This window comes from Nannospalax galili, unplaced genomic scaffold, assembly GCF_000622305.1.
Source record: "Nannospalax galili isolate Female #2095 unplaced genomic scaffold, S.galili_v1.0 scaffold186, whole genome shotgun sequence".
Classification (NCBI taxonomy): domain Eukaryota; kingdom Metazoa; phylum Chordata; class Mammalia; order Rodentia; family Spalacidae; genus Nannospalax; species Nannospalax galili.
Window position 1 is genome coordinate 9,010,576 of NW_008358774.1, and position 23,969 is coordinate 9,034,544.

The 23,969-nt window shown below is 38.8% G+C and overlaps 1 protein-coding gene across 1 annotated transcript in view; it reads left to right on the plus strand.

The window, feature by feature from the left end:
• The window catches only part of Moxd1 (monooxygenase DBH like 1), an 82,372-nt gene that overhangs the window by 47,137 nt on the left and 11,266 nt on the right, over window positions 1–23,969 (plus strand). Inside the window, exons 5-10 of the mRNA XM_008822116.2 lie at window positions 11,528–11,707; window positions 11,987–12,089; window positions 15,251–15,417; window positions 16,324–16,515; window positions 18,368–18,427; window positions 22,710–22,852. Of these exons, the coding sequence (XP_008820338.1) occupies window positions 11,528–11,707; window positions 11,987–12,089; window positions 15,251–15,417; window positions 16,324–16,515; window positions 18,368–18,427; window positions 22,710–22,852 (845 nt within the window). The remainder of the gene's footprint in view (window positions 1–11,527; window positions 11,708–11,986; window positions 12,090–15,250; window positions 15,418–16,323; window positions 16,516–18,367; window positions 18,428–22,709; window positions 22,853–23,969) is intronic.

Genomic DNA, 23,969 nt, shown 5'->3' on the forward strand with positions numbered 1-23,969 from the left:
ACACCGAGATGTGCCTAAGGGACAAATAAAGCACACTTCTGGGTGTATCTGTGAAGACTTTTCAAGAAATGATTAAACCATGAGGGCTCTGACCTAGCAAATTGTTTCATTCATTGTTAGATCCAAAATTTGAATACTGTATTAATTACTTTTCTGTTGTTGCAATAAAACACTATAGCCAAGGCAACTTACAAAAGGAAGAGTTTATTTGGGCTTTTGGTTTTAGAAGGAGAAGCTGTAATGTTGGGGGCGCATAGCAGAGACCACAGAGGAATGCTGTTTACTGGCTTGTTTCCTCTGGCCTACTCAGTTATCTCATACAGCGAAGGCCCATCTGCTTAGGGATGGCACTGTTCTTAGTGGACTGAGTCCTCCTACATCAATCAGCAACTAAGAAAATGTTTCACAGACATGGCTACAGGGCAATCTGATGAAGGAAATTCCTTAATTGAAGTTCCCTCTTTCCATATGACTTATGTTAAATTGACAAAAAAACCTAATAAGCCCAATCACATAAAATAAAGATGATATATCACATTTTATTGCACAGTTTTGTCTCCCCTGTCATTCTGTGATGTGTATAATTATGTAAGAATTTCTCCATTTCTGAACTGTCCATCCTCCACAGAACATGTTGGTCCATATCTCTCTACCTATCCTGGGTGGATTGGCATAAATCTACATATCCTCATCCCTTTGACATACTACTGCACTGAAGATCATGTATTTATAAAAAATCTGTTAGAAATGTCCTGACAAATGAAATATCAAAACCATATATATGTATATGTATTTGTATGTGTATATATATATATATATATGAATTGCATGCACACTTGGCTTTAGGAATTCTCAGAATTTGAAATCCAGGTTACTGTCCAAAACAATTTATCATTTAAAAACAGCTCATACATATAAGGATCTAAGAAGTTATATCAAAGAAGATCTAGCAAGATCTGTGTATATGTATTTTGTATTTATTAATGTGGGTATGTATACGGGTGTATGTACATTTTTGTGCAAGATCTTGGTGTATTTTCATTTCTCCTGTTTCTCTCTCTCTCTCTCTCTCTCTCTCTCTCTCTCTCTCTCTTCTCTCTCTCTGTCTTTCTCTCTCACTCACACATACCACAAATAATAAAGGCTTTGGAAAACTCTGCTCCATATAATGAATTGAAAGCAAGTGGTAAAACAGTGAGTTGCTTCTCTAAAAACATGTGTAAAATAATTACCTCTAATAAAAATCTTATATCTCTACTAAGTTGTATTGAATTTAGCACACTTTTTCTATTATGCTCTACAGATTATATGCTGGATACATCATTCCTTATATTTTATAGTAGATCAAAAGTTGATTTGGATTTCCATTTTTAAATAAGGAAAATGAGTTTTACTAATGTTAAACAATTTGCCTCAAGTCCCACAATTCATGAATGACAGACTTAGAATTCCAATCAAGGTTTTTGGCATCAGGCTGTCCATATAGTGCTGCTTCCTGAAAGACACTCAGAGAAACAGGACAAATGTGGGCCAGAATAATCAGAGAATGCACCCAGTGAAAATAACGTGCTTTAAAAAATGAGTAGGATTTTTAATAAGCAAGGTTGAATAAAGGAAGCTCAGGGGATGAGGAAAAGTGTGTGAACGAAAACACGATGGTAAGAATGGAGGTATATGGAAGAAACTGGGATGGCAGTGACTGGGAATTCATGTTTATGGGATGGTGTGGGCAATGTGCATCCAGCTAATGAGAGAGGGTGATGCATGTCAGAAAGGACACGTTCACCTGATCAGCTGCAGGATGGGTGGAGTGAAAGCACTGCTGGTCAGATTGATGGTGTGCGGAGCACTGTCTTGGGGAGAATGGCTGGTACATCAGAAGATGAGTGCCTGACCATCTGCCTTAGATTGCTTGTGCTGCGGTAACAAGACACTTTAGACCATATAATTTTTGAAGAACAGAAAGTTGCTTATTAGTCTGGACTTGGAAATTTCAAAATAAAGACACTATCACAAAGATCTGGACAGTTGGTGCTTGAAGGCTGAACTTGCCAATGCCCTTGGTTTGATCAGCGATGCTGTATGCATGTGTTGAAGTATCACAACAAGCCTCCAAAATGTGCACTATCAGAACAGCAATGAAATGCAATTGGCACTGATAACTGGTGATGGCTGCTCTCTGCTTTAGCAGAAGGTAAGTGGATAGGAGAATGGACTCACTCCCTAGATGAGACCCCACTTCTTATGGCTAGGACACTGTCAATGAAGTTTCACCACAAGAGCTATGAGGGATATTTTGAGACCATAGCAGCACCCATGGAGGTAAGTAGATAGCTGTTGTTTTAGTCCAGGTAAGGCGAATGGAAAATTCAAGCTAGGATAACTATTGGGCAGGAGAGGTTCCTGAAGGCCTTTTGAAGATGAGAAATGGAAAAAGGTCTCTTTGTGTTCTCTCAGCATGTTCCTAGTATTCAGTATTCTCTTGAAAAAAAAAAACAACATGTTTTTGCAGCCCATTATGGAACCAGATTCAACTATTAGTTATTTTTCAAATTTTTTGTACCTTTTTCCCCCACAAATATGAATGAATAAAATTTTTCACTTAATCTAGATGTGGGTAGTCACCCCAGTTTTCATTGTTTGTCTGAAGAAAGGAAAGAGCAGAGGGTGATAGAAGAAAGCAATTATAGCTGACAATTACCACCAGCTTCAAACCCAGTGTTGTCTTCTGGTTTGAACCTTTGACTTTGTGCATGCTAGACAAGTACTCAGCCACTGAGCTGTGTCCTAAGCAACCCCCACCACCCCTTTCTTCTAGTTTTTGGGTGTCTCGCTGTGGAATCCAGGCAGGCGTTGAACATGTAGTACTCATGCATCAGTCTCCTTAGTGCTAGGACCACAGGAATGTACATTTTCTCCTGCTTTCAAAACCATTTTTAATTCAACTGAGAGTTGGATTGTTGTTGTTGTTGTTGTTTGGTTGGTTGGTTTGGGAAAACTCCTTTAGTCCAGGGATTCAGCTTAATTTTCAGTTTGCCTTTGATATTGTATAGTCTTCATCAAGAGACCATCTTCCCTTTTGGCAAAGAACTGCCACATACTCCTGAGGCTTCACATTTTTCTTTCCAGTAGGAAGAACAGGACAGAGTTAATCATCCTGTTGGATTTTTAGATTCCCTGTGAGAGGACCCCTTTTAGCTCATGTCACAGATGGGATCACATAAATCCTATCTTATGCCACCCAAGGGATTTGTAGATGGAGAAAGCATAGAATTTGTAGTTGAGTGCATGCATGGATGAAAGAATGAATGAGCTAGACACATCTCTCGAGAGAATATATTTTTACATCAAATGGCTAAGTTTATGTTCAATACTATAAACTCATAAGGGAAGATTTGATGTAAATAACTCTTTGTGGGAAAAGAGAGGTGGTATTTAAGAACAAGGTCTCTCTATAGAAAATGTCAGTTTCTTCTACATACAAATTAGAAAATAAAGTCCTTAATCTACTGAGATGATATATACAAGTATATATTTCATATATTTATGTTATGTAATAATACATTTCACCATGGCTATATTTTTACCTATTCATGACATATAAGCCTTGAAATTAGAATTTGAAATATTTGAAATATTTGAACTTGTTAATGGATTATATATATAATATATAATGTACAATATAAATATTTACAGTGTAAAAATATATATGTACTTATTGTCTGTAAGAATACCATGTTAGTGGGCTGGAGAGATGGCTCAGTAGTTAAGAACACTGGTTGCTCTTGTAGAAGACCTGGGTTCGGATCCCAGCACCCACATGGCAGCTAACAACTGTCTGTAACTCCAGTCTCAGGAGATCCGACAGCCTCTTCTGACCTCCAGGGGGCATTGCACAACATGGGTGCACTTACCTACATGCAGGCAATACACACATACACATAAAATAAAAATAATAAATAAAAATATTAAACAAAAAAGAATACCATGTTAGACATTTATGTAAAATCAAATATTCAGCTTATGATGGTAATACCTGTGTTATTCTTTGAACAACTACAAGGTACTTATTGATTTATATGTACCAACTCTTTAATTCTTGAGTAATCTTTCTTTTTTTCAATTTATTTTTGTGTTTTTTGAGACAGGGTTTCCCTGTAGCCCCAGCTGGCCTGGAACTCACTATACCAGGCTGGCCTTGAACTTACAAAGACCCTCCTGCCTCTGCCTCCTGAGTGCTGGGATTAAAGGTGTGTGCCACCATGCCCGGTGAATAATCTTTCTTTAAAAATATTTTATTTATTAATTTCATTTTCTGTGTATGACTGTATTGCCTGCAGGTGTGTAAGTGTACCTGTGTCATGCAATGCTCTCAGAAGCCATGTGGGTGCTGGGACTGAACCCTGGGTTCTCTGCAAGAGTAGTCAGTGCTCTCAACCCCTGAGCCATCTCTCCAGCCCCCTTTTCTTGAATAATCTTATAAATAAGCCCTGATATCACTGATAAGAAAACTGGGAATGGGAGGAGTTAAGCAACTAGAAACAGAGGTGAAAATCAGTAGAGTAAGACTCAAATCCAGGAAAATATGGCCCAAAGATGCTTTTCCTTTATGGTCCCTGTCTGAATTTGGGTTCTTTGCTATAGTTCCTTGAGACACAGGTGCATGTGCAGTGACTTGCTAAGGAAATGGCAGGAGAAAGCACTGCGTTGGGGGAAAGCAAGTCTAGGAAAGAAGAAGCTGGGCAAGGTTGGTGTTCTGTTGTGGCTGCAGACTTTATTTAGCCTCTAGGAGCACAGGTGTTTGGAGTTTCTTCCTCTGAACCACACCCACTGCTTATTCTTCTGGACTTTTCTCCTGTCCCAGAAACCTGTATATTTTGTGACCTTTCTTGCTCTCTGTAAAGTGAGCACCAGGTTAGGCATCGGAGGAGAGTGGCAGGTGCAAGTAATTAGAAATAAAGAATCCAGAAAAGAATATGATTCTTGATTATGGGGCACTGCTGGTTCCACCCTGACAGTAAAATGCAGGTAGGTTAGTTAGAGGGTTGGAGTATGCTTCTGATTCAGAGCCCCAGAATCCAATTTGGCCTCCGGTGCTGGCCAGTTTGTTAACTTAAGTGTGCTTTATTTTCCATATCTATGAAATATGGGATCAATTTGTACAGATTTATTTTTAAAGGTTAATGTGTGTATGTATGACAATTTTTTTAAGTTTAATGGACAGATGGATTATAACAACAGTGTTGTCTAATATATGTGACAACTTAGAATGTCTTAGAATTATAGATGATCTCCGGCTATATAAGTCAACTGAAAATATACATTAATGTTGGAGAGAATCTTGCTTAAAGTTCTTGAACAACCTGCTATAATCCAAGCAACTATCTCTCTCTCTTTCTCTCTTTCTCTCTCTCTCTCTCTCTCTCTCTCTCTCTCTCTCTGTAAGAAAGTGTACTATAAACAAATTTTCTTCAAAGCAGTTTTCTGTTTTGCTTTGTTTTTGTGTTCAAGTATTTGGTAAAAGACCTAATTAATTCACATTCAAATATAAACGACTGTTCATCATAATGTGTTTTCCCTCTTAAGGGAACTTTCATGCTCATCCAGTAAAGCAGCTATAATGTTAAGAGCCTGTGCAAAAATTTAGGAAGCAGAAAGTAAGCAGGAGAAAAAGTTGTATACGCTAGAGGCAGTGGGTTTTTTTTTTCCTCCTATATGGCTCTTACGGTAAATTTACTGAAACACCTTAGTTATTACCTTTCTTAGATCCAATTAAAAATAGTAAATAAAAACAACCTTATGTGACAAGGTAGGAACCTTGATCACAAGAGAAGAAAAAAGACAACCTCCAGCAGTGCATGCATGATACACATAGAGAATGATGGAATGTGTTCAAAGCTTGTGGTTTTTGAGGCTTTTGAATGTAAGAAACAGCAAAACCAAGTTGAACTAGGAGAGGAAGAGAAGGAATATATTAACTTGGAAACTGAGAGGAAAGGGTAAATAAATCACTAAACAAGAGAGATGCAACTGGGTTCAGAAATGCTGCATAGTAAAATTCTGCTCAGTATCTTTCCTTTGGTACTTTGTGTGTGGACTTTATGGCTTCTTCCTATATGCAGAAGCCCATCAATCCTGGGACTTGCTGCCCTCACACTGCCCACTTTTAGAGGAGGGTGGATTATTTCTTATAGTTTGAAACACTACAAAGATAGACTGATGGGTTGGGTACCCATCCCTGTGATACTGTAAAATGGTAATTCCTGTGAGAATTCTGAACTGCAGTGAGGGGTGACTTATTTTCCAGAATTTTCCTCCCCCTACTTATCTCTACTTCCATTTCTTCATTCTTTTTCTTCACTTCTACCCAACTTTGACCTCTTTTTTTTGGCACCTGGGCTTTTACTGATAAGTTAATTCTCTCTGGGCCCTTGGATGACATCAGCAAGTCAGGTGTGCTGGATAGCTTTAGTGTCAACTTGACTCACCCGGGTTGACTCACTTCAATTGGGGAATTGCCTTCATTGGACTGGCCTGTGGCCATGTCCATGGAGCATCTTCTTGATTGTTGAGTGATGTGGGAGGGCCCAGCCCACTGTGGGTGGTGCCACCCCTGGGCAGGTGGACCTGTGTTGCATAAGAAAGCAGGCTGAGCAGGGGCCAGGGGAGCAAGCCAGTAGGGCGCGATCCTCCATAGCCTGTGCTCCAGCCTCCAGGTTCCTGCCCTGAGTTCCTACCTTGGACTCCCTAATGAACTATGACCCGGAAGATGTAAGCTAAATAAACCCTTTCCTCCTCAGATTGGTAGTGGTGAGAGTGTTTTGTCACAGCAGTGGAGAAACAAACTAGGACATCAGGCTTTGCTTTGATCCTTGATTTTTTTTTTTTCAGAGAGAATCCCTGTGGGATACAGATCCCATTCCCTTAGTCAATCTGGTTGCCTTTCATAACTTGAACGTACTCTTATATTATGCTCATGTTATCTATTTCTGAATTGAGGATTAGGCCAGGGAATAGGAGGGCTGCTGTTTCTCTTACCGTCTTCACAAGAGCATGTCCATGGATCATACAGAGTCCCACCTACAGTGCTAGTTTCACCTCACAGCTTCTCATGCAGCTCCACTTTACAAGACAACTAACCTCTGGATGCCCTTTGTCAGAGATAGTTTGCAGGCTTCTCCATGGACAGGAACCTGGGCCTCAGGGGGTCTATGAAACAGGGTGCCAGGAACAAGACTCGGCAAGAAGAAAAGCGATAGAAGTTTACAAAATTTCCAGCTCATTCCAGATTCCTCCCATTACCATTGTCTTAAATTTTAATTTATTGAATTGCAAGTCGTTTGTGGAGAGCTGTGTTCCACTCCTCCACTCATGTTTCAACAAGTGAGGAACCACATCTGAAACAAATGAGTACATGGAAATTGTTCAAAGAGCTCTAGACACCAGTGCCCTGTGGTTATGCTTAGCATGGTTGCATTAGACAAGATGCATCTCCCCATTTTATCCCCCAATGAAAAACTAAAGCAAATTACATGAGAATTTAACTACAGAAAAAGCTAATACCAATCACAAGGGACACGTGTATATTTGTACTTTCTGCGTTCCAAACAGTCACAGGGATAGACGTGATCTACATACAAATACACAGACCTGAAAACTGTTAATTTATGGTACAAAACCTAGGACAGATGATATACAGCTTTCTAAGACTGTTATACAAATTCCCACAAGCAGAGCATCTTGAAACTTCACAAGTGCATTCTGTCACACCTCTGGCGACAGGAGACCTGAAATCAAGGTGAAGGCATGGCTAGACCATCTGCTTCTTTCCCCTTCCTCCCCAAGCCTCTAACTTTCTGCACTGTTGAGACATCTCAAATATATCCCAGAGATCTGGTTACCTCATCAAGCTGAAAGGATGATTAGCTCATGAGCAAAATTCTCAAGTTGAGGTCTACATCCCTTTTTTATTTTTGTTGTTAGTCCTAGGCTGTTCCTTTACTGTACACCATGGCTAAAATCTCAGAGACACTGATCCATCTTTGCCTGGCTTTGCTACATAGGAGGGTGATACTTTTTCTCTTTCTTTTATTTTCCCTTCCTTTCTTCCTTCTCCTCTTCCTCTCTCTCTGTCTCTGTCTTTCTCTATCTCTTCATCTTGTAAATCCTTTTTATGTTGCCAAGGACTTTGTTTCTTCTAAATCTCTTTTTATTTTCTCTTACAATCAGTACCAGGGTTTGCTGTTTTAGGTTGTTCCCTCTATTTGTTCCCTCTCCATCTGGAGATGGAGTTACAGTCTAATTCACCTTGAAGCTGAAAGGTGAATTTCAAGAAGAGACCTTGTCATCTGTTCTCCTTTGGAAAAAGACACATTAACAGGCTGAGGGACAGGGTAGTAAAAAGGGCAGCAGTCCGAGGCAGAAGGCTTCCAGTCTAGCCCTCCTCCAGTGACAGCTTTGTGTCATTGTTCTTGCTAGTCATACCTGAAAGAAGCTCCTGGCACTGACTCATGATGCCATTTTCTCTTATTGATACTGGATGTCTCCAGATAACTTTATTGAAGAGTTTCATCCTCCCTCTCACTAGCAACAACTTGTACCATTGTGGGTACCTCTCCAATGTACCTTCCCGCCACAGCACATCGCTGTCAGAAGAGCCTTTGGAGTCAGAGCAGCCCTCTTTCCCATCCCTCTCTCCTCCTCCTTAGCTATGTATTTAGGGCTTGTTGCCAAACATTTCCAAATCTCAGTTTTTCCATCTATACAGTGGAGATAACAACACTCAGCTTATAGATATGCCATGAATATTAAGTATATTCATACATCTATCCTATCAATATATAAGTATATAAATATATAGAGTGAGGTGCTGGAGACAAGGTGCATTATTCCAAGAATGCACTGTGACCTGGCAGCTTTGTATTAGTTTCAACACTTCCTCTAACAAAAGTTTGCTCTTAAAAGATTTTTTTAAGATCTCTCTGTTGAGATCCATAGCCCATTTTTTAATCAGGTCATTTATTTTCCTGCTTCTTCTTTTTTTTTTTTTTAATGCTCTTTGTATATTCTGAATATTGGTCCTCTGTTGGATGAATAGCTGCTGAAGGTTTGTAGGCTTCCTCTTCATTTGATTGGTTGTTTCCTTTGCTGCACAGAAGCTTTTTAGTTTAATGAGGTCCCATTTGTTTATTGTGGACCTTAATTCCTGAACAACTGCCGTCCTTTCCTGTACCTATATGTTGCAATTTCAGTGTTTCAGACATCACATTGAGGTCTTTAATCCATTTGGAAGTTGACTTTGTGCAGGGTGATAGGGGTCTAATTTCATTCTTCTACATGTGGAGATCTGAAACACCACTTGCTGAAGATGTTCTTTTCTTCAGCAACTTTTCCAAATATCAGATGGTTGTAATTGTATGCACTCATGTTTGGGTCTTTGATTTTGTTCCATTGATCTAAAAGTCTGTTTTTGTGCTAATACCATGCTGGTTTTATAACGATGGCTCTGTAATCCCTGAATAGGTCAGCTATTACTCTGCCTCCCAAGGCTCAGGGATCATTCGAGAAGAGGAGGCAGAATGATCGTAAGAGCCAGAGAGGGTGGATGACCACAAGGAAATAGTCTTCCAGACAGCTGGTCATTTACTCATATGAACTCTCAGCAATGGTGACAGCATGCATGAGTTCTATGCAAGCTCAAACCAGACAAAATCCCAGAATAGACATGGGGAAGTGGGTAAGAAATCCAGCCCAACCTAAGGAACTTTTGGCAATTGATAACTCCTGGGAGGGGGAAAAGACAGTGTCTTACAGAGTTGGGACTTTTGGTGGGCCCAGTGAATGGATCCACACCGAAGGACACTTGGGGACACAAATTATACTTTATAATATATATATATATATATAATACATATATGTAAATGAGGTTCATTACATTGGTTGGGGAGCAGTGGGGAGAGATGAGGAGGGGTGCAGATATAAATTCTAAATTCCATCAAACTATATTGTATGAAAATTGCAAAAATTCATTTAAAAATGCAAAAAAAATGTTTTAAGATATTTTTTACAAGACTTGAAACTCCTAAAGTCAAACAGTACCCAGCATCACATACTCTTAGCACTCTCTCACTATGACTTGATGAGACTATCTTGGTAGCGGCCAACTCTTTCTTGCCCTCCTGGTTCCTTCCCCAGTCCTATTTTTTGGAACTCAAGACAACCTTCATGTTTTGCCTGAACTTATAAAGCACATAACAAAAAAATCTCACATGGATTTGAATATCTTGCTGTTGGTACATTAGCCTTGCCTTGTCCTTGAAGAACTGAAGCACCCAGTAAAGTTAGTCTCACAGGACTGCTCAAACTAGATATGGAAACTAAATTCTGGTAGAAATTCTGGATCAGATTTCTGTAAAGTGATTGTTTACTTGTAATCATGCTTGAATCATAATTGTCATTTTCAAGCAAATGGAAAATAGTTTCTGCCTTCAGTGTGAACAAAGGTGTGTGCTACGTAATGTCCATGAATGAGCTATCAGAAATATACAAGGAGGTATGACATGACACAATTTGCTAAGTTAAACACTTGCCTATTTCAGACCTCTAATGACTATATTTACCTTCCCCTTTGGCTTCTTAGGTTTTCCCACTGAAAAGAGAAAAACTCAGAGAAATAAGACAAGAGGAAAAGCTCTAGAAGATGGTTGTAGATACTCCATCTAAAACTTCAGCCTGAAGTAGAAAGCAAATAAATGTTGGAGAGCACAGGGCCCCTCAGTGAGGAGTGAGGGCTGATGCAGAGGAGGTGCTGAGCATCCCAGGGCTTCTTTATTCCAAGTCTGTATATGATGTCCACACCTACAGCCCAGTTTGGCACAGCACAGGCTCTGGTTTCAGCTGCATGTGGGGATCTCTGGGAGGTTGGTGTGATTAGCTCATTCTCAGTTGGCTGAGTAGACATATACTGCGAAGGAAACTTACAGATGGGGCACTGAAAAGGAGGGAGTTTGCTGGGGTCATCAGAGGCAGCTTCATTTCCCATTCTGTGTTAACTGGCTTCAGATGCCTGCTTGCAACTCAGCAGTGTCTCAAAAGTCCATCAGTAACAGTGCATTTTCTTCTCCCAAATTCTAACCTAAAAATGTCATTAGTGAGCCAAATTTCCTGCCGAGTACTATGTATGGGGGCAGAGAAGAGGGAAGAGTCACAATATAGGGTGAAGCCTGAAAGCGGATAAGCAAGGTTTGACAGCCACACTACAGAGTGGGTAAGGGAAACAGAAGTTAAACGTGGGACGAGGAAAGCAGTGAAGTCCTGCAAATCTTGGAGTAAATGATTGTCTCATTTTGTGGTTGGTATCCATTATCACTGTCATCACCATCATCATCACTACCACCATCTCCAGAACAGCTTACTAGAGAGGAACATTCCTCTGAAGATTGGCTAATCATTGATGCTCTTTTCATGTTCATTGTATGGTGTTGTGGGATGGTCCCAAATATGACACCTCCCTCGTTTGATTGTGTAGGTTGAGCCAGTGGTAGAGAAAGGCCATGAGAGCTTGGTCCACCACATCCTGCTCTATCAGTGCAGCAGCAACTTTAACGACAGTGTTCTGGACTACGGCCATGAGTGCTTTCACCCAAACATGCCTGATGCCTTCCTCACCTGTGAGACTGTGATTTTTGCCTGGGCCATTGGTGGCGAGGTAAGGCTAATGACGACTGAGACATAGCTCAGTCAATTGACCATGCTTCCTCCCCACATACGGTTCTAATTTAAACATACCACTCCTATACAAAAAGTAATGCATACAGCTTTATTTATATTTCTATTTTCACAGTAAAGGATTCTTTAACTGATTATATTTGATCAGTGATTCATGAATGGTATTCTCAAAGTTGAAGTATCCTGGGGAATGGTTGGATGGACTAGAATTCTTGGAGACTTTCACAGGTCACTGTCTCATGACATGTTTCATATTTAGGGCTTTTCCTATCCACCTCATGTTGGATTATCACTCGGCACCCCATTGGATCCTCATTATGTGCTTCTAGAAGTCCATTATGATAACCCAACACATATAAAAGGTGAGTTATTTTGCCTATGAGCTGGAAAAAGTCATATAGCTATTGTCCATAGCATAGTTGAAATAAAACTGAAACTCCATGTTAGAAGAATTAACCTGTACATTTGCCATCCAAACTAGGATGTTTTAAAAGAAAAGAGAGTGCTATATAAAATTACACTGGGCTGTTAGTCATTAACCATTACCAACTAGGTAAATGGACACATGTGGTCACTAATCCTAAAAAAGGTCCATAGTTCCCACCAGGAAGTAGAAAATAGACATTTTTTCTTTGTGATATAAATTAGTTCCAAATGCATATTGTGGTGTTTATAAATATTTTTTGGGGGGGTGCTAGAGAGATGGCTCAGCTGGTGGGAGCGCTGGCTGCTCTTTCAGAGGCCCCAGGTTCAATTCCCAGCACCATATGGCAGCTTACAACCATCCATAACTCCAATTACTGGGCAAATGACACCTTCTTACCTCCGTGGGCATTACATGACATGGGTGCACTTACATACTTTCAGACAATACATTCATACACATAAAATAAATATAATAAATAAAATATTTAAAGATATTTTCTCTGTGTTCACATATGTGTGTGCACATGTTCGTGCAAGTGTGCATGCACATGGAGGCCAGAGGTTAAGGATGGGTGTCTTCTTCAGTTGCTCTCCATCATACTTTTTGTGCCAGGTCTCTTGTCAGCCTGGATCTCGCTGATTCCACTGGATTGGCTGGCCAGTGGGCCCCAAGGATCCTTCTGTTTCTGCCTCCCCAGCACTGGCATCGCTGGCATGCGGTGGGGGGGCGGGGGTGGAACTCAGGTTCTCATGATTGCACAGCAAACATTTTACCAAATGAGCCAAATATTTCTTTCTAACTGCACATATGTAAAGTGGCCATCCATCACAATAAAACATGTTGGTAATTTGTTGTGTGATAAGCCAACTGTACTCAAGAAATGCCAGATGCAGCAAACTGGGTAATACGAGGTAGGTGTGAGTTAATGCATTTAATTTCTTAATTTATGCAATTTTTCAAAGCAGAACAATCAATAGTTTCAATATGAAGCCATCAACTGAAGCAACTCTATGTATTTTACTTTGTGTAATTTTTCAGCCAACAACAAGCAACAACTATGTACTTGAGGATTAAAATGAAAAGTACAATCTCTCGCCCATGGAAGTTCTAGTCCTGGTTGTTGGTAGTGGTATATGCCTGTAATCCCAGCACTTGGGAGGTTGGGAGAGAAGGATTGCAAATTTGAGGCCAACTTGGTCTATGTAGTAAAATGCTGACTTAAAACAAAATGAAGCAAACAAAATTGTACAGTCCAGTGGGAAAGAGAAGCTATCAAAATAAAATGACATGTATCTGCTAGTTGGTGCAGAAAGCATTTACTTGACTATGTAAGAATATTCAATTAATGAACTGATGTGGCCAGGGGTATGTGGTGAGTGGACTGGAAAACTTTCTTTGCAGAAACAAACTCTTCACAGCTCTACTTCTAGACTCTGCTTTCATATCACCAGGAAAGGTTTAAATTAATTACAGTTAACAAAAGACTTATCATATTTAAATCACATATATCTCCTTATGGTAACATGTCACAAAAATGAATGTATTATTTATCTTTACTCTATATAACTAATATAGTTCTGTTCACATAATAAATTCTTAATAACTGCTTGTTAATTGAACGAGTTTGTTGAACAAATAAGAGAATGGTATTAAGCTATAGAGCCAGCCTTTAGTAGTTTTCTCTTATCGACAAATGATTTTGGTGGTGAAGGATTTACCTGTAAGTAAATGTTGAATGTCACCATAGAACAATATAAAATGAAAGTTCCCGGGGCCAGTCACTATTCTAACGAATGACTTTAGTATTTTTGTTCTGTCTTTCTGTCTCCATGTTACATAAATATGATATATGTCAGCTAGATAATTCAGGTATTATCTCCCATAGCATGTGGTATGGCTAATAGGTTATACACGGCGACTCCTGTTTGAATTTCTGTGCACGAAGCTCATTGTTGTCTTCTATTTATCTCTGCTTGTATTCTTTTCCCTGCTGAATTTTATTCTGAGACAGGGTCTCATTAAATAGCTCTGGCTGGTCTAGAATTCACTATGTAGGCCAGGGTGGCCTGGAACTCACAGAGCTCCACCTGCCTCTGCCTCCTGAATGCTGGGATTAAAAGTGTGCACCATTGGAGCAGTGGTTCCCCTCCTGTGAGTTGGAGCTGTGGTTCTCTCTTGTGGGCTGGAGTTGTGGTCCTCTCCAGACAGCTGGTCAGCTACTCATATGAACGCACAGCAATGGTGACAGCATGCACAAGTCCTATGCAAGTGCCAGTGGATGGATCCCACATTTGGGGATCCAAGCTAGACTCAATAGGCTTTATTATACAGAGAGAGTACATTAAATTGAGGGGAGGAATAAGGGGAGGTGTGGATAGGAGAGGGGATATAAATATCATCAAATTATATTGTATGGGAATAGCAAACATTCAATAAAAATGCTTAAAAAAGTGTGCACCATCATGCCTAGCTCCCTAGTGAAATTTTAAGAAAAATGAATGAATTTGTTTCAAACCAATATGGCAACATTTTAAAGGGAACTTTTTGATATAATTTTTTTCATTTTTTATTAAAATTTTGTGAATTTCATACAACATATCATATTTAGATACCCTCCCCTTTCTTTACCCCCTTTAAGATTCTCCCATATGATTTCATGTACTCTGTTTTATATGTATTAAAGCCTATTGAGTTAAATTTGTGTCCCCAAATGCCCTATGGTGTGGGTCTAACCATTGGAACCTGGTCAACTTATCCAGTGTCACATCATTGAAGAAAATCAACTTTCCCTCTCCCAGCAGCCATCAGTTGCCAATAGTTCCTCAGTTAAGGTTGGGGCTTCTTCCCCACTTCCCCACTTCTATGCTAGGATTTTGTCTGGCTTGAGCTTACAGCTAGCCAACATATAGAGAATAATGAGACTGTAGAGTGCTTATCCCTGAATAGGACACCTATATCAAACCTTGCCACCCAAGGCTCAGGGATCATTATGGAAGAAGGGATGGAAAGACTGTAAGAGTCAGTGGTGGCAAATGAACATAATGAGAACTTTTTTAAGTATTCAGATTCACTCCTTGTTATTTGCTCTTGTTCCAGGCTTAATAGACAGTTCTGGGCTGAGGTTTTTCCACACGATGGATATAAGGAAATATGATGCAGGAGTGATTGAGGCTGGTCTCTGGGTGAGCCTCTTCCATACCATCCCTCCAGGGATGCCCGAGTTCCGTTCTGAGGGTCACTGCACTCTGGAATGCCTAGAAGAGGTATGTGGTGTCACAGTCCAGGAGCTGCCACCTACAGATGAACCCATGCTCTTCAACACGATGCTTTGAAACTTCCATGTTTATGTGTTCAACGATGGCCTCCTATAACACCCTCCTTTCTGTTTCAGTGGGACCTTGGGTAGAAAAGTAGGTTTCCAGAGGGAGGAGCAACTTGCCAGGCGTTTTTCTTCCTTCTTCTATGTCCTTTTTTCCATATTTGACCTGCATCTTAATTTTTACCCGTTTGTGTAGTCTTTTCCCCCTCTTTATTTTATATTTTGTTCGTTTCTATTTCTGCCATTTGTTTTCATTTTTCTCATTTCCTCTGCTTTGTAATTTTCATCAAAGAGCAAGAATAACCTATGTAAAATATACATTGCACAAGGGACACTATACATAAGCATTTAGTAGTGACTATTCCATTGCTATTTTTTCTCTTGAATCAGAATATTTCTAGGATTTTGTGGTTGTACACCGGTGAAGTGGAAAGATTATGTTCTGCGAGTCATTTAGACATGATTCAAATTGCTGTGACAACGTTTATCAGCAGCAGAGCCAGGGTGATTGATTTAATTCCATGGAGGACGGAAAAGTGGGAATGAGTTCTCCTTTCTAGAGCTTGCATTTCACATTACTACCCCACGGAATCTTTTCACCAGGAGCACTGATTGCCTTTTTGCTGCCTAAAAGAAGGCAAAAGAAAGGTACATTTATTGTGGTCTGGTAGGCTTCCTTTCTCCTGTTACATGTTGACCACAAAGAGAACAATCAACAATCCAAAGTGTTTGGCAGCTCAGCCTTTCAGTTAAATTGCTTCATCTTTTCTTGTCAGTTGTACCTCCAAGGATGCTTGAACTGTCTGAGCATGCCCTGTATGGGCTAACCAGGTCTTTACTGTCCCTTCAGGCCCTGGAAGCTGAAAAGCCTAGTGGAATCCATGTGTTTGCAGTTCTTCTCCACGCACACCTGGCTGGCAGAGGCATCAGGCTGCGGCATTTTCGCAAGGGGGAGGAAATGAAGTTGCTTGCGTATGACGATGACTTCGACTTCAATTTCCAGGAGTTTCAGTATCTAAAGGAGGAACAAACAATCTTACCAGTATGCATGTTCCCTTTCTTTTCTAGTGACTGGTGTGTCATGATATTCATCTGCCAAAATGTAGCAGGATTCTACTAGCCAAGTGAATTCCTACCACATCCACATTCCTAAAGCCACCCACTGTGGGTATTGCATAAATCTGAGGGAATGTGTTTGATCTCCTTTCCAAAATTGACACTCACTTTTTTTTTAGCATTCCCTGGGGGCAATGCAAGTTCATGATTAAAGAAAAAGAAAGGAAAAAGGGAAGAAGAACCAAAGCGCTCAGATTCAGAAATTCAGATCACTACCATTACCCCATTATCCTTTTTCTTGGCTCACCAATTAGTGATCCTTTGGGTTGCAATTATGATAATGGTAAAATTGGATGTTATGTTATACCATCTTGAAGAAGGGACCTAGTTTACCAGTTTCATTTCAGTGAAAAATGAACCTAGGATAATTCTTCTGTTAGAAAAGTGGGGAGGGAATGGATCTACCAGTAAGAATTCATGCTGTGCAAGCATAAGGACTTGAGTTCAAATCCACAGCACCCATATAAAAGCTGGGCATGGCCATGTGTGCCTGTTTTCTCTATGTTGGGGTACAGAGACAAGATGATCAGTTACAGTCAGCCTAGCAAAACTTCAGTGAGAGAGCCTGTCCTAAGGGTACAAAACACAGAGAGATAGAAGTCACCCAACATTGTCCTCTGACCTCCACATCGGTACACACACACACACACACACACACACACATACACATACACAGTGCTCTCTCATTGCTTTCTAACAGATGTGCTGTGATTATGGCATAGGTGTGTTGAGATATTGATCTTCTGGTCCTCTCCTCTGAGAAGAGCTGCCGTGAGGTATAATTCAGGGGCTAGTGTCCAGAGACGCCTGCCTCTGATCCATCATCAGTTGTTCCATCCATTTACCTGATGTGGAACTTCTTGTTTTCTCAAATATTTTATTAATATTTTCTTAAATATTTTATTCCATACCCATCAAGCTCAGTAGTTATGCAATTTTTACTCTTAAATCTATTTTATTTATTATTTATTTACTTACTTAGTTGGTTAGTTTTTGTTTGGAGGACAAGTACAATGGTACTGGAGTAGAGGCCAGAGGACAACTTGTGGGAGTCAGTTCTCTCCTTCTACCATGTGGGTCCTGGAGACAGAACTCTGGTCATTACATTTGGTTGCAGATGCCTTTGCCCACTGAGCTATCTTTCCAGTCCTTTAAATCTAACTTCAAAAGTTATATTCTTATACAATTTGTGACATGGCAGTAGTAGAAATATCTTCTCTATATGATGGAGAGCTACAAAAATGTCATCATTCTTCTTGAATGTTGTAATGTTTATAAACTTGGAAATCACTAGAACCATAAATTACTATTAATTTGCCTCATAATTCTGTTCTACTGAAGCAAGGATGTCACTAGTAGAACTTTAAGGAAGATAATGGATGAATAAGTAATCACAGTGGAGCCCATGACCAACATTTTATTAAATATTTAATCTCTACTAAACACTAATTATGCATTATGTCATCAGATCTCATAATAGCGGTGTAAAATAAGTGCTATTTTTAGATGATCAAATGGTGCCCTAGCTATATAGTTTCCTGCCTAGGTTAACTAACTGGAATACTGTAGAATCTGGACTAAGCTTTCACAGCCCTCTTTGTTGCTTGCTGATTATATTAACAAAGTAGAGTTAAACAGATCAAAAGTCTTCTGAATCAGGTTGCTTAATGCATCCATTAATTTAACAGTAAATATTAACTGTTGATCGTGTGAAGTATTAGATAAGTAAAAAGGCATAAAACCTCAACCTGAATGCTCTTACTTTTGATATGTTGTAGGGAGATAACCTAATCACTGAATGCCGCTATAACACAAAGGATAGAGTCGGGATGACATGGGTAAGACAATATTTTTTTATTAAAGTTCATTTATGGAAAGGAGAAATGACCTTTAATTTTGAAGAAGGAAAATAAAAGGCAAGACCAATTCCTATTTGCAAATGAAATTTCTGAAGTATTGTAAGGCGAAGTCAAAGCTGTGTCAGCATTTTATCAAACTTCAAAGTCCTGATGGCACTGTGATAATAGCTGCAGTGTAATTTATCGATTCTTTCAAGAAAAGCATCCTTCCTTATCTTTCAGTTTGTCTTCATCGAACAGATAAGGCATAAGGCATGTGGTCATTAACTGATCTCTACTTGGGTCCTAACTTAGATAAAGCCAGACTGAAAAAGGAAGAATTAAGTACATGAACCCTAAGAGAAGTCTGGTCCCAACAGATTTATTGGGGAATTCTGCCAAACATTCAAGAAATAGATATTTCATGCCTTGCTCAGTCTCCTCCAGAAACACAAATAGAGAACATCTCCCAACTCATTTTATGAAGCAAACATAGTTTAATACTAAAACTATATATAAGAATGACATCAAAGAGGTCAATAACATGAGCCTGTTGAAAACATCTTTGGCAAAATCTGCAGAATTACTCCATGTTTTATATACAAATATCATGTTAAAACGGATTTGGTTTACATAAAGGAAGTAAAGTTCACTTAAATCAGAAAATACATGCTAAGAGATTGAAGGAAAGAGATATGATTATTCCAAAACAGGGAGAAAAAATTCATAAAAGTTAAGCCTATCATGGGGGGGGGGAGGACTGTAAACCAGGAATATGAGAGAACTGCCTTGACTATATAAAAATGAGCTATGATAAAATCTGGAAGCAATATTAAACCAAGTGTGACACTAGAGCTATTCACAGTTATGTGAAGGACATTTGTTGTCACTACTTCTATTAAATTTCCTAAAATTGCACTATATTTTATAGGGAAAAAAGTGAGTTATAAATATGAAGAAGAAAAAACTGAAGACATAAAACAAAAAAGAGAGAAGTAAAGCATACCAAATTCTCCCAACAAATTTATACTTAAAAGTAATTGCATTTTAATGTCAAAGAAGTTATTTTGAGAAAATGTATAAAATATATATTGTATGTATTTTATGATATATAATTTAAAATATTAAATTACATAGAAATAAAATCGTACAGTAATTATATGCTTAATCTTGTAGATAAAAATAGAAATCTTTGTTGTGAGGCCATATAGGACAGCTAAGAAGATTACAAGATGCTGTACTTATGTATGACGCACATACAATTTATATACTACATTTTAAAATGTAATGTGCTCAAAGTATATTACATGCTTACATGAAAATATTCTTATTTAGCCTGGTGCCATGTATGATTATTTTATACAGTGATAAAAATTAATTATAAAGAAATAAAACAGAAAGGGCACACTCAGTAAACTGGAGAAAATTCTTCTGTTCAAAGTAGTATATAAATTTTATGTGATCCCAGTAGAAGACATTTAGAGAAATTTTATGATTTGGGGGTTTGATGTTCCGTAACACATTTATGCCTGGCCATGACTGAGCTTTTATCCTTTTTTTAAAATTTATTTTTTGCAAAATTGTTTACATTTTTAGTACTTCCAACAAAACTGTACTTGGAAGAGTGAAGGGTTAAGAACAGAAAAAACTGATAAAAAGAGTAAGGTGGGAAATAGGTTGCGGCATCTGAACCCTTATTTGAAAGCTGTGGTGACTAATCTAATAAAGCTAGTTTGGGTTAGATTAGTGGAATAGAACCGGGCTCCCTGAAACCAACCCATGAACCTATATCTGGAAATTTTGTTTAGGACTGAAACAATATTCAGAGAAGTAAGGAATTATGGCCTTTTTAATTTAAGGATAGGATAGTGGCATGTTTACTGGCATAATTGAGTGTCCATAAGAGGAAAATATTATCCTTTTAAAAATTTGTTGTTTTTTTTTTTTTTTTCTGGATAGGCTGACTAGATTCAACAGAAGGGCAAGTAGTGGTGCAAAATTGTTTACATTTTTAGTACTTCCAACAAAACTGTACTTGGAAGAGTGAAGGGTTAAGAACAGAAAAAACTGATAAAAAGAGTAAGGTGGGAAATAGGTTGCGGCATCTGAACCCTTATTTGAAAGCTGTGGTGACTAATCTAATAATGCTAGTTTGGGTTAGATTAGTGGAATAGAACCCGGCTCCCTGAAACCAACCCATGAACCTATATCTGAAAATTTTGTTTAGGACTGAAACAATATTCAGAGAAGTAAGGAATTGTGGCCTTTTTAATTTAAGGATAGGATAGTGGCAAAATTCAGTGTCCATAAGAGGAAAATATTATCCTTTTAAAAGTTTTTTTTTTTCTGGATAGGCTGACTAGATTCAACAGAAGGGCAAGTAGTGGGGATTAGCTGGGGTGCCAATAACACAGCAGACAGTAGTGGGGATATCAGAGTATAAGGGCTCTAGCCAGGGGAAGGAGGCTATGGGAGGGTGCCATCTGGGAAGTGGGTGTATAGTCGAATGAGATGGTTTGGGATGTTCAGTGTGATATACACACACAAAAAAATCAAATTTTTAAAAAACGTATTATATTTGAGGAAGAAGCTTGGGTTAGTAAAGGTGATAAACATTACCACTGAAATCCACCCGATGACTTTATAGACATACACAGGTGCTAAGGATTCAAGTACAACCGATTATGACTAGTAATAATCAGATACATACAGGTTAGAGATGCATGTGCCAACATCTCAGTGTTGGTAGCAAAAATAATGAGTCTTTCTGCAAGGAACAAAATGGGAGGGTGCCATCTGGGAAGTGGGTGTATAGTCGAATGAGATGGTTTGGGATGTTCAGTGTGATATACACACACAAAAAAATCAAATTTTTAAAAAACGTATTATATTTGAGGAAGAAGCTTGGAAATTTACATCATGCTAATTAGTAGAGGTGATAAACATTACTATTGAAATCCACCCTATGACTTTATAGACACAGGTGCTAAGGATTTGCGTACAACTGATTATGACTGGTAATAATCAGATACATACAGATTAGAGATGCATGTGCCAACATCTCAGTGTTAGTAGAAAAAACAATGAGTCTTTCTGCAAGGAACAATATATTCTAAAATGAAATGGAGATCTTTTTTAAAGGTTAAAAAACTCATTCAATTTTATGCCTTACAGGGCTTATACTGAATTCAATATTGTGTAACTGTATTAACTCAACTGTGAATAAAGTTTTTTTCTGTCTCTCTTATTTGAATAATTTCCATTGATCAGCCTTCGAATTCCTAGGTCATATCAGATATGCTGTTGAATACATTTTTACACCTTCAGCTCTAGAACTTCTATTTGTTTGGTTTCCTTTTTCTTTTGTATTATTTCCTGCTTTGGTGTCATCCCCAGCTCTTCACTCACCTGAACATGATTGTCTTCAATTTCATCATATTTTTCCTTAACTCTGATGATTTTTATAGCCTTTAATAAATCTAACATCTAATAAATCTAATAAATAATCTAATATGTCTAATAAATATAATATCTGTGTCTCCTCACAGTCTGTGACTACTGATGTTTTCTCTTGAGTAAATCACAATTTAATGTTTCCTTAATTTTTGTTGAAAACTAGACAGTAAAATATCTTGAAGATTCTGTTCTTCTGATGGTTGTTGAACTTTTAACTAAAATATTGTGGATTATTAACTATTTAGATTTAAAATGTGGTCCTTGCCATGATATATGGCTGCTGATATTTGTATCCATAAAGGTAAGATTATAGAAAATTGAGTTCAGTTAGAAAAAATTCTACCAGCCCTTGGCAGGTGAAGGCAGGAAGATAGGCAGTTCGGGGACAGCCTGAGACCTCCAACCCCTACACCCCTCAATAATTCCATAAACTTATTGGTATTATGCTAACCAGACATGATCAGGATCCTCTGAAATATCTACTGTGGTACAAGTTTATATCATATCAGTAGAGCTCTAAGGGTATTATTATTTAAGAATGGCCTGAAATACAGAGTCAGTTCAAGACCAACTTGAGAAACTTACTGAGATTTTGTGTCAATTTTTTTAAAAGTAGAGGCTAGCTCAATGACAGAATGCTTGCCTATCAACTCTGAGGTCCTGGGTTTGGTCCTCAGTACCACAAAAATATTGATAATAAATTGTTACTTTTCGATCTTAAATATCTAACACATTTCAGACCTGGAAGGAGCTGTGTATTGTTGGCTTTTGTGTGCTGTATGTGAGAACTGATAGAACACTGGAAAATAACCATCTCCATTTTCAGGGAGGACTAAGCACCAGGAATGAAATGTGTCTCTCATATCTTCTTTATTATCCAAGAATTAACCTTACCCGATGTGCAAGCATTCCCGATATCATGGAACAGCTGCAGTTCATCGGTGTGAAGGAGATCTACAGACCCGTCACGTAAGTAGTAAATGAATTTTTTGGTAGCGTTTATATGCTTCCAAGACATGTAAGCCTCATTTTCATAATGAGACAGCTGTATTTTGGAGTTATTTTATGTGCTGCCCTTTCTGATTACTTGAAACTCAGAAGACCAAGTAAGCTTCTTGGTTGCTATGGCCAAGGTTCCCAAAACCATGCTCAGGATCAGTGATTTTCCAGGACCTAAAAGACTCAGCATTTACCTGTATTCCTGGATAATCTTCATAATAGGGAAAGGATATGAAGGGAAATGAGCAAAAGGAAAGGTGCACAGGGCAAAGTCCAGAGCAAGCAGGCTTCCACCAGGCCTCTCCAGGAGTGAATCAAACACAGAGTATGAATTGAATTGTGATGATAAGCCGTAAGTGATGCGTCCAAGCAAAGCTCATTAGGGTGTCTTTGCCCAGACTTTCTACTGGGGATGGTCACATAGGTTCAAATTCCAGACTCACAGATAGAAACCAAGTGTTCAGCAGAAAGCCCATTGACTACAGTGTCCAGGCAGATTGAGTCATTCCTATCCTTGAGAGAAAGTTTTATATCAGTATAGCAAATTGTTGATTATTCAGTTTTGTAGATATTAGATTCTAGGCAGAAGTCAACTTTGGACAAATGTCAAAAGCAAACCTTGGAAGCCTTTTGGTTTTTTTGAGACAGGGCCTTGCTGTGTGACTCTGGTTGCCTTCAACTCTTGATCCTCCTGACTCTGCCTCCCAAATACTGGGATTCTTGTTGTGTACCTCCATGCCAGAGTGGAAGCAGGTGTTTATGTGGGCAGTCGTTTCAAACCTGCTTTGTAAACTCTGAACAGCTGCATATCATTGGAACTACTTATGGTTAAATAATAAATAAGGTAAACAGGGAAGAAAGACAAGTAGATAAACCATAGTGCCCAGCGTGAGGGCTACAGAGAGTAGAACACTTAGCTGTCTTCAGGCGTGCTGCTGGCACTGAGAACACCAGGTATAAGGTCCAGGAGCCAGTGGGCTACGTCCTGCTTAACATGGTGGCCACGAGCCACAGGAGTCTGTTCTACTTTTTTTAAACTTTTAAAAAATTATTGAGAATTTCATACATTCATACAAGGTGTTTTGAT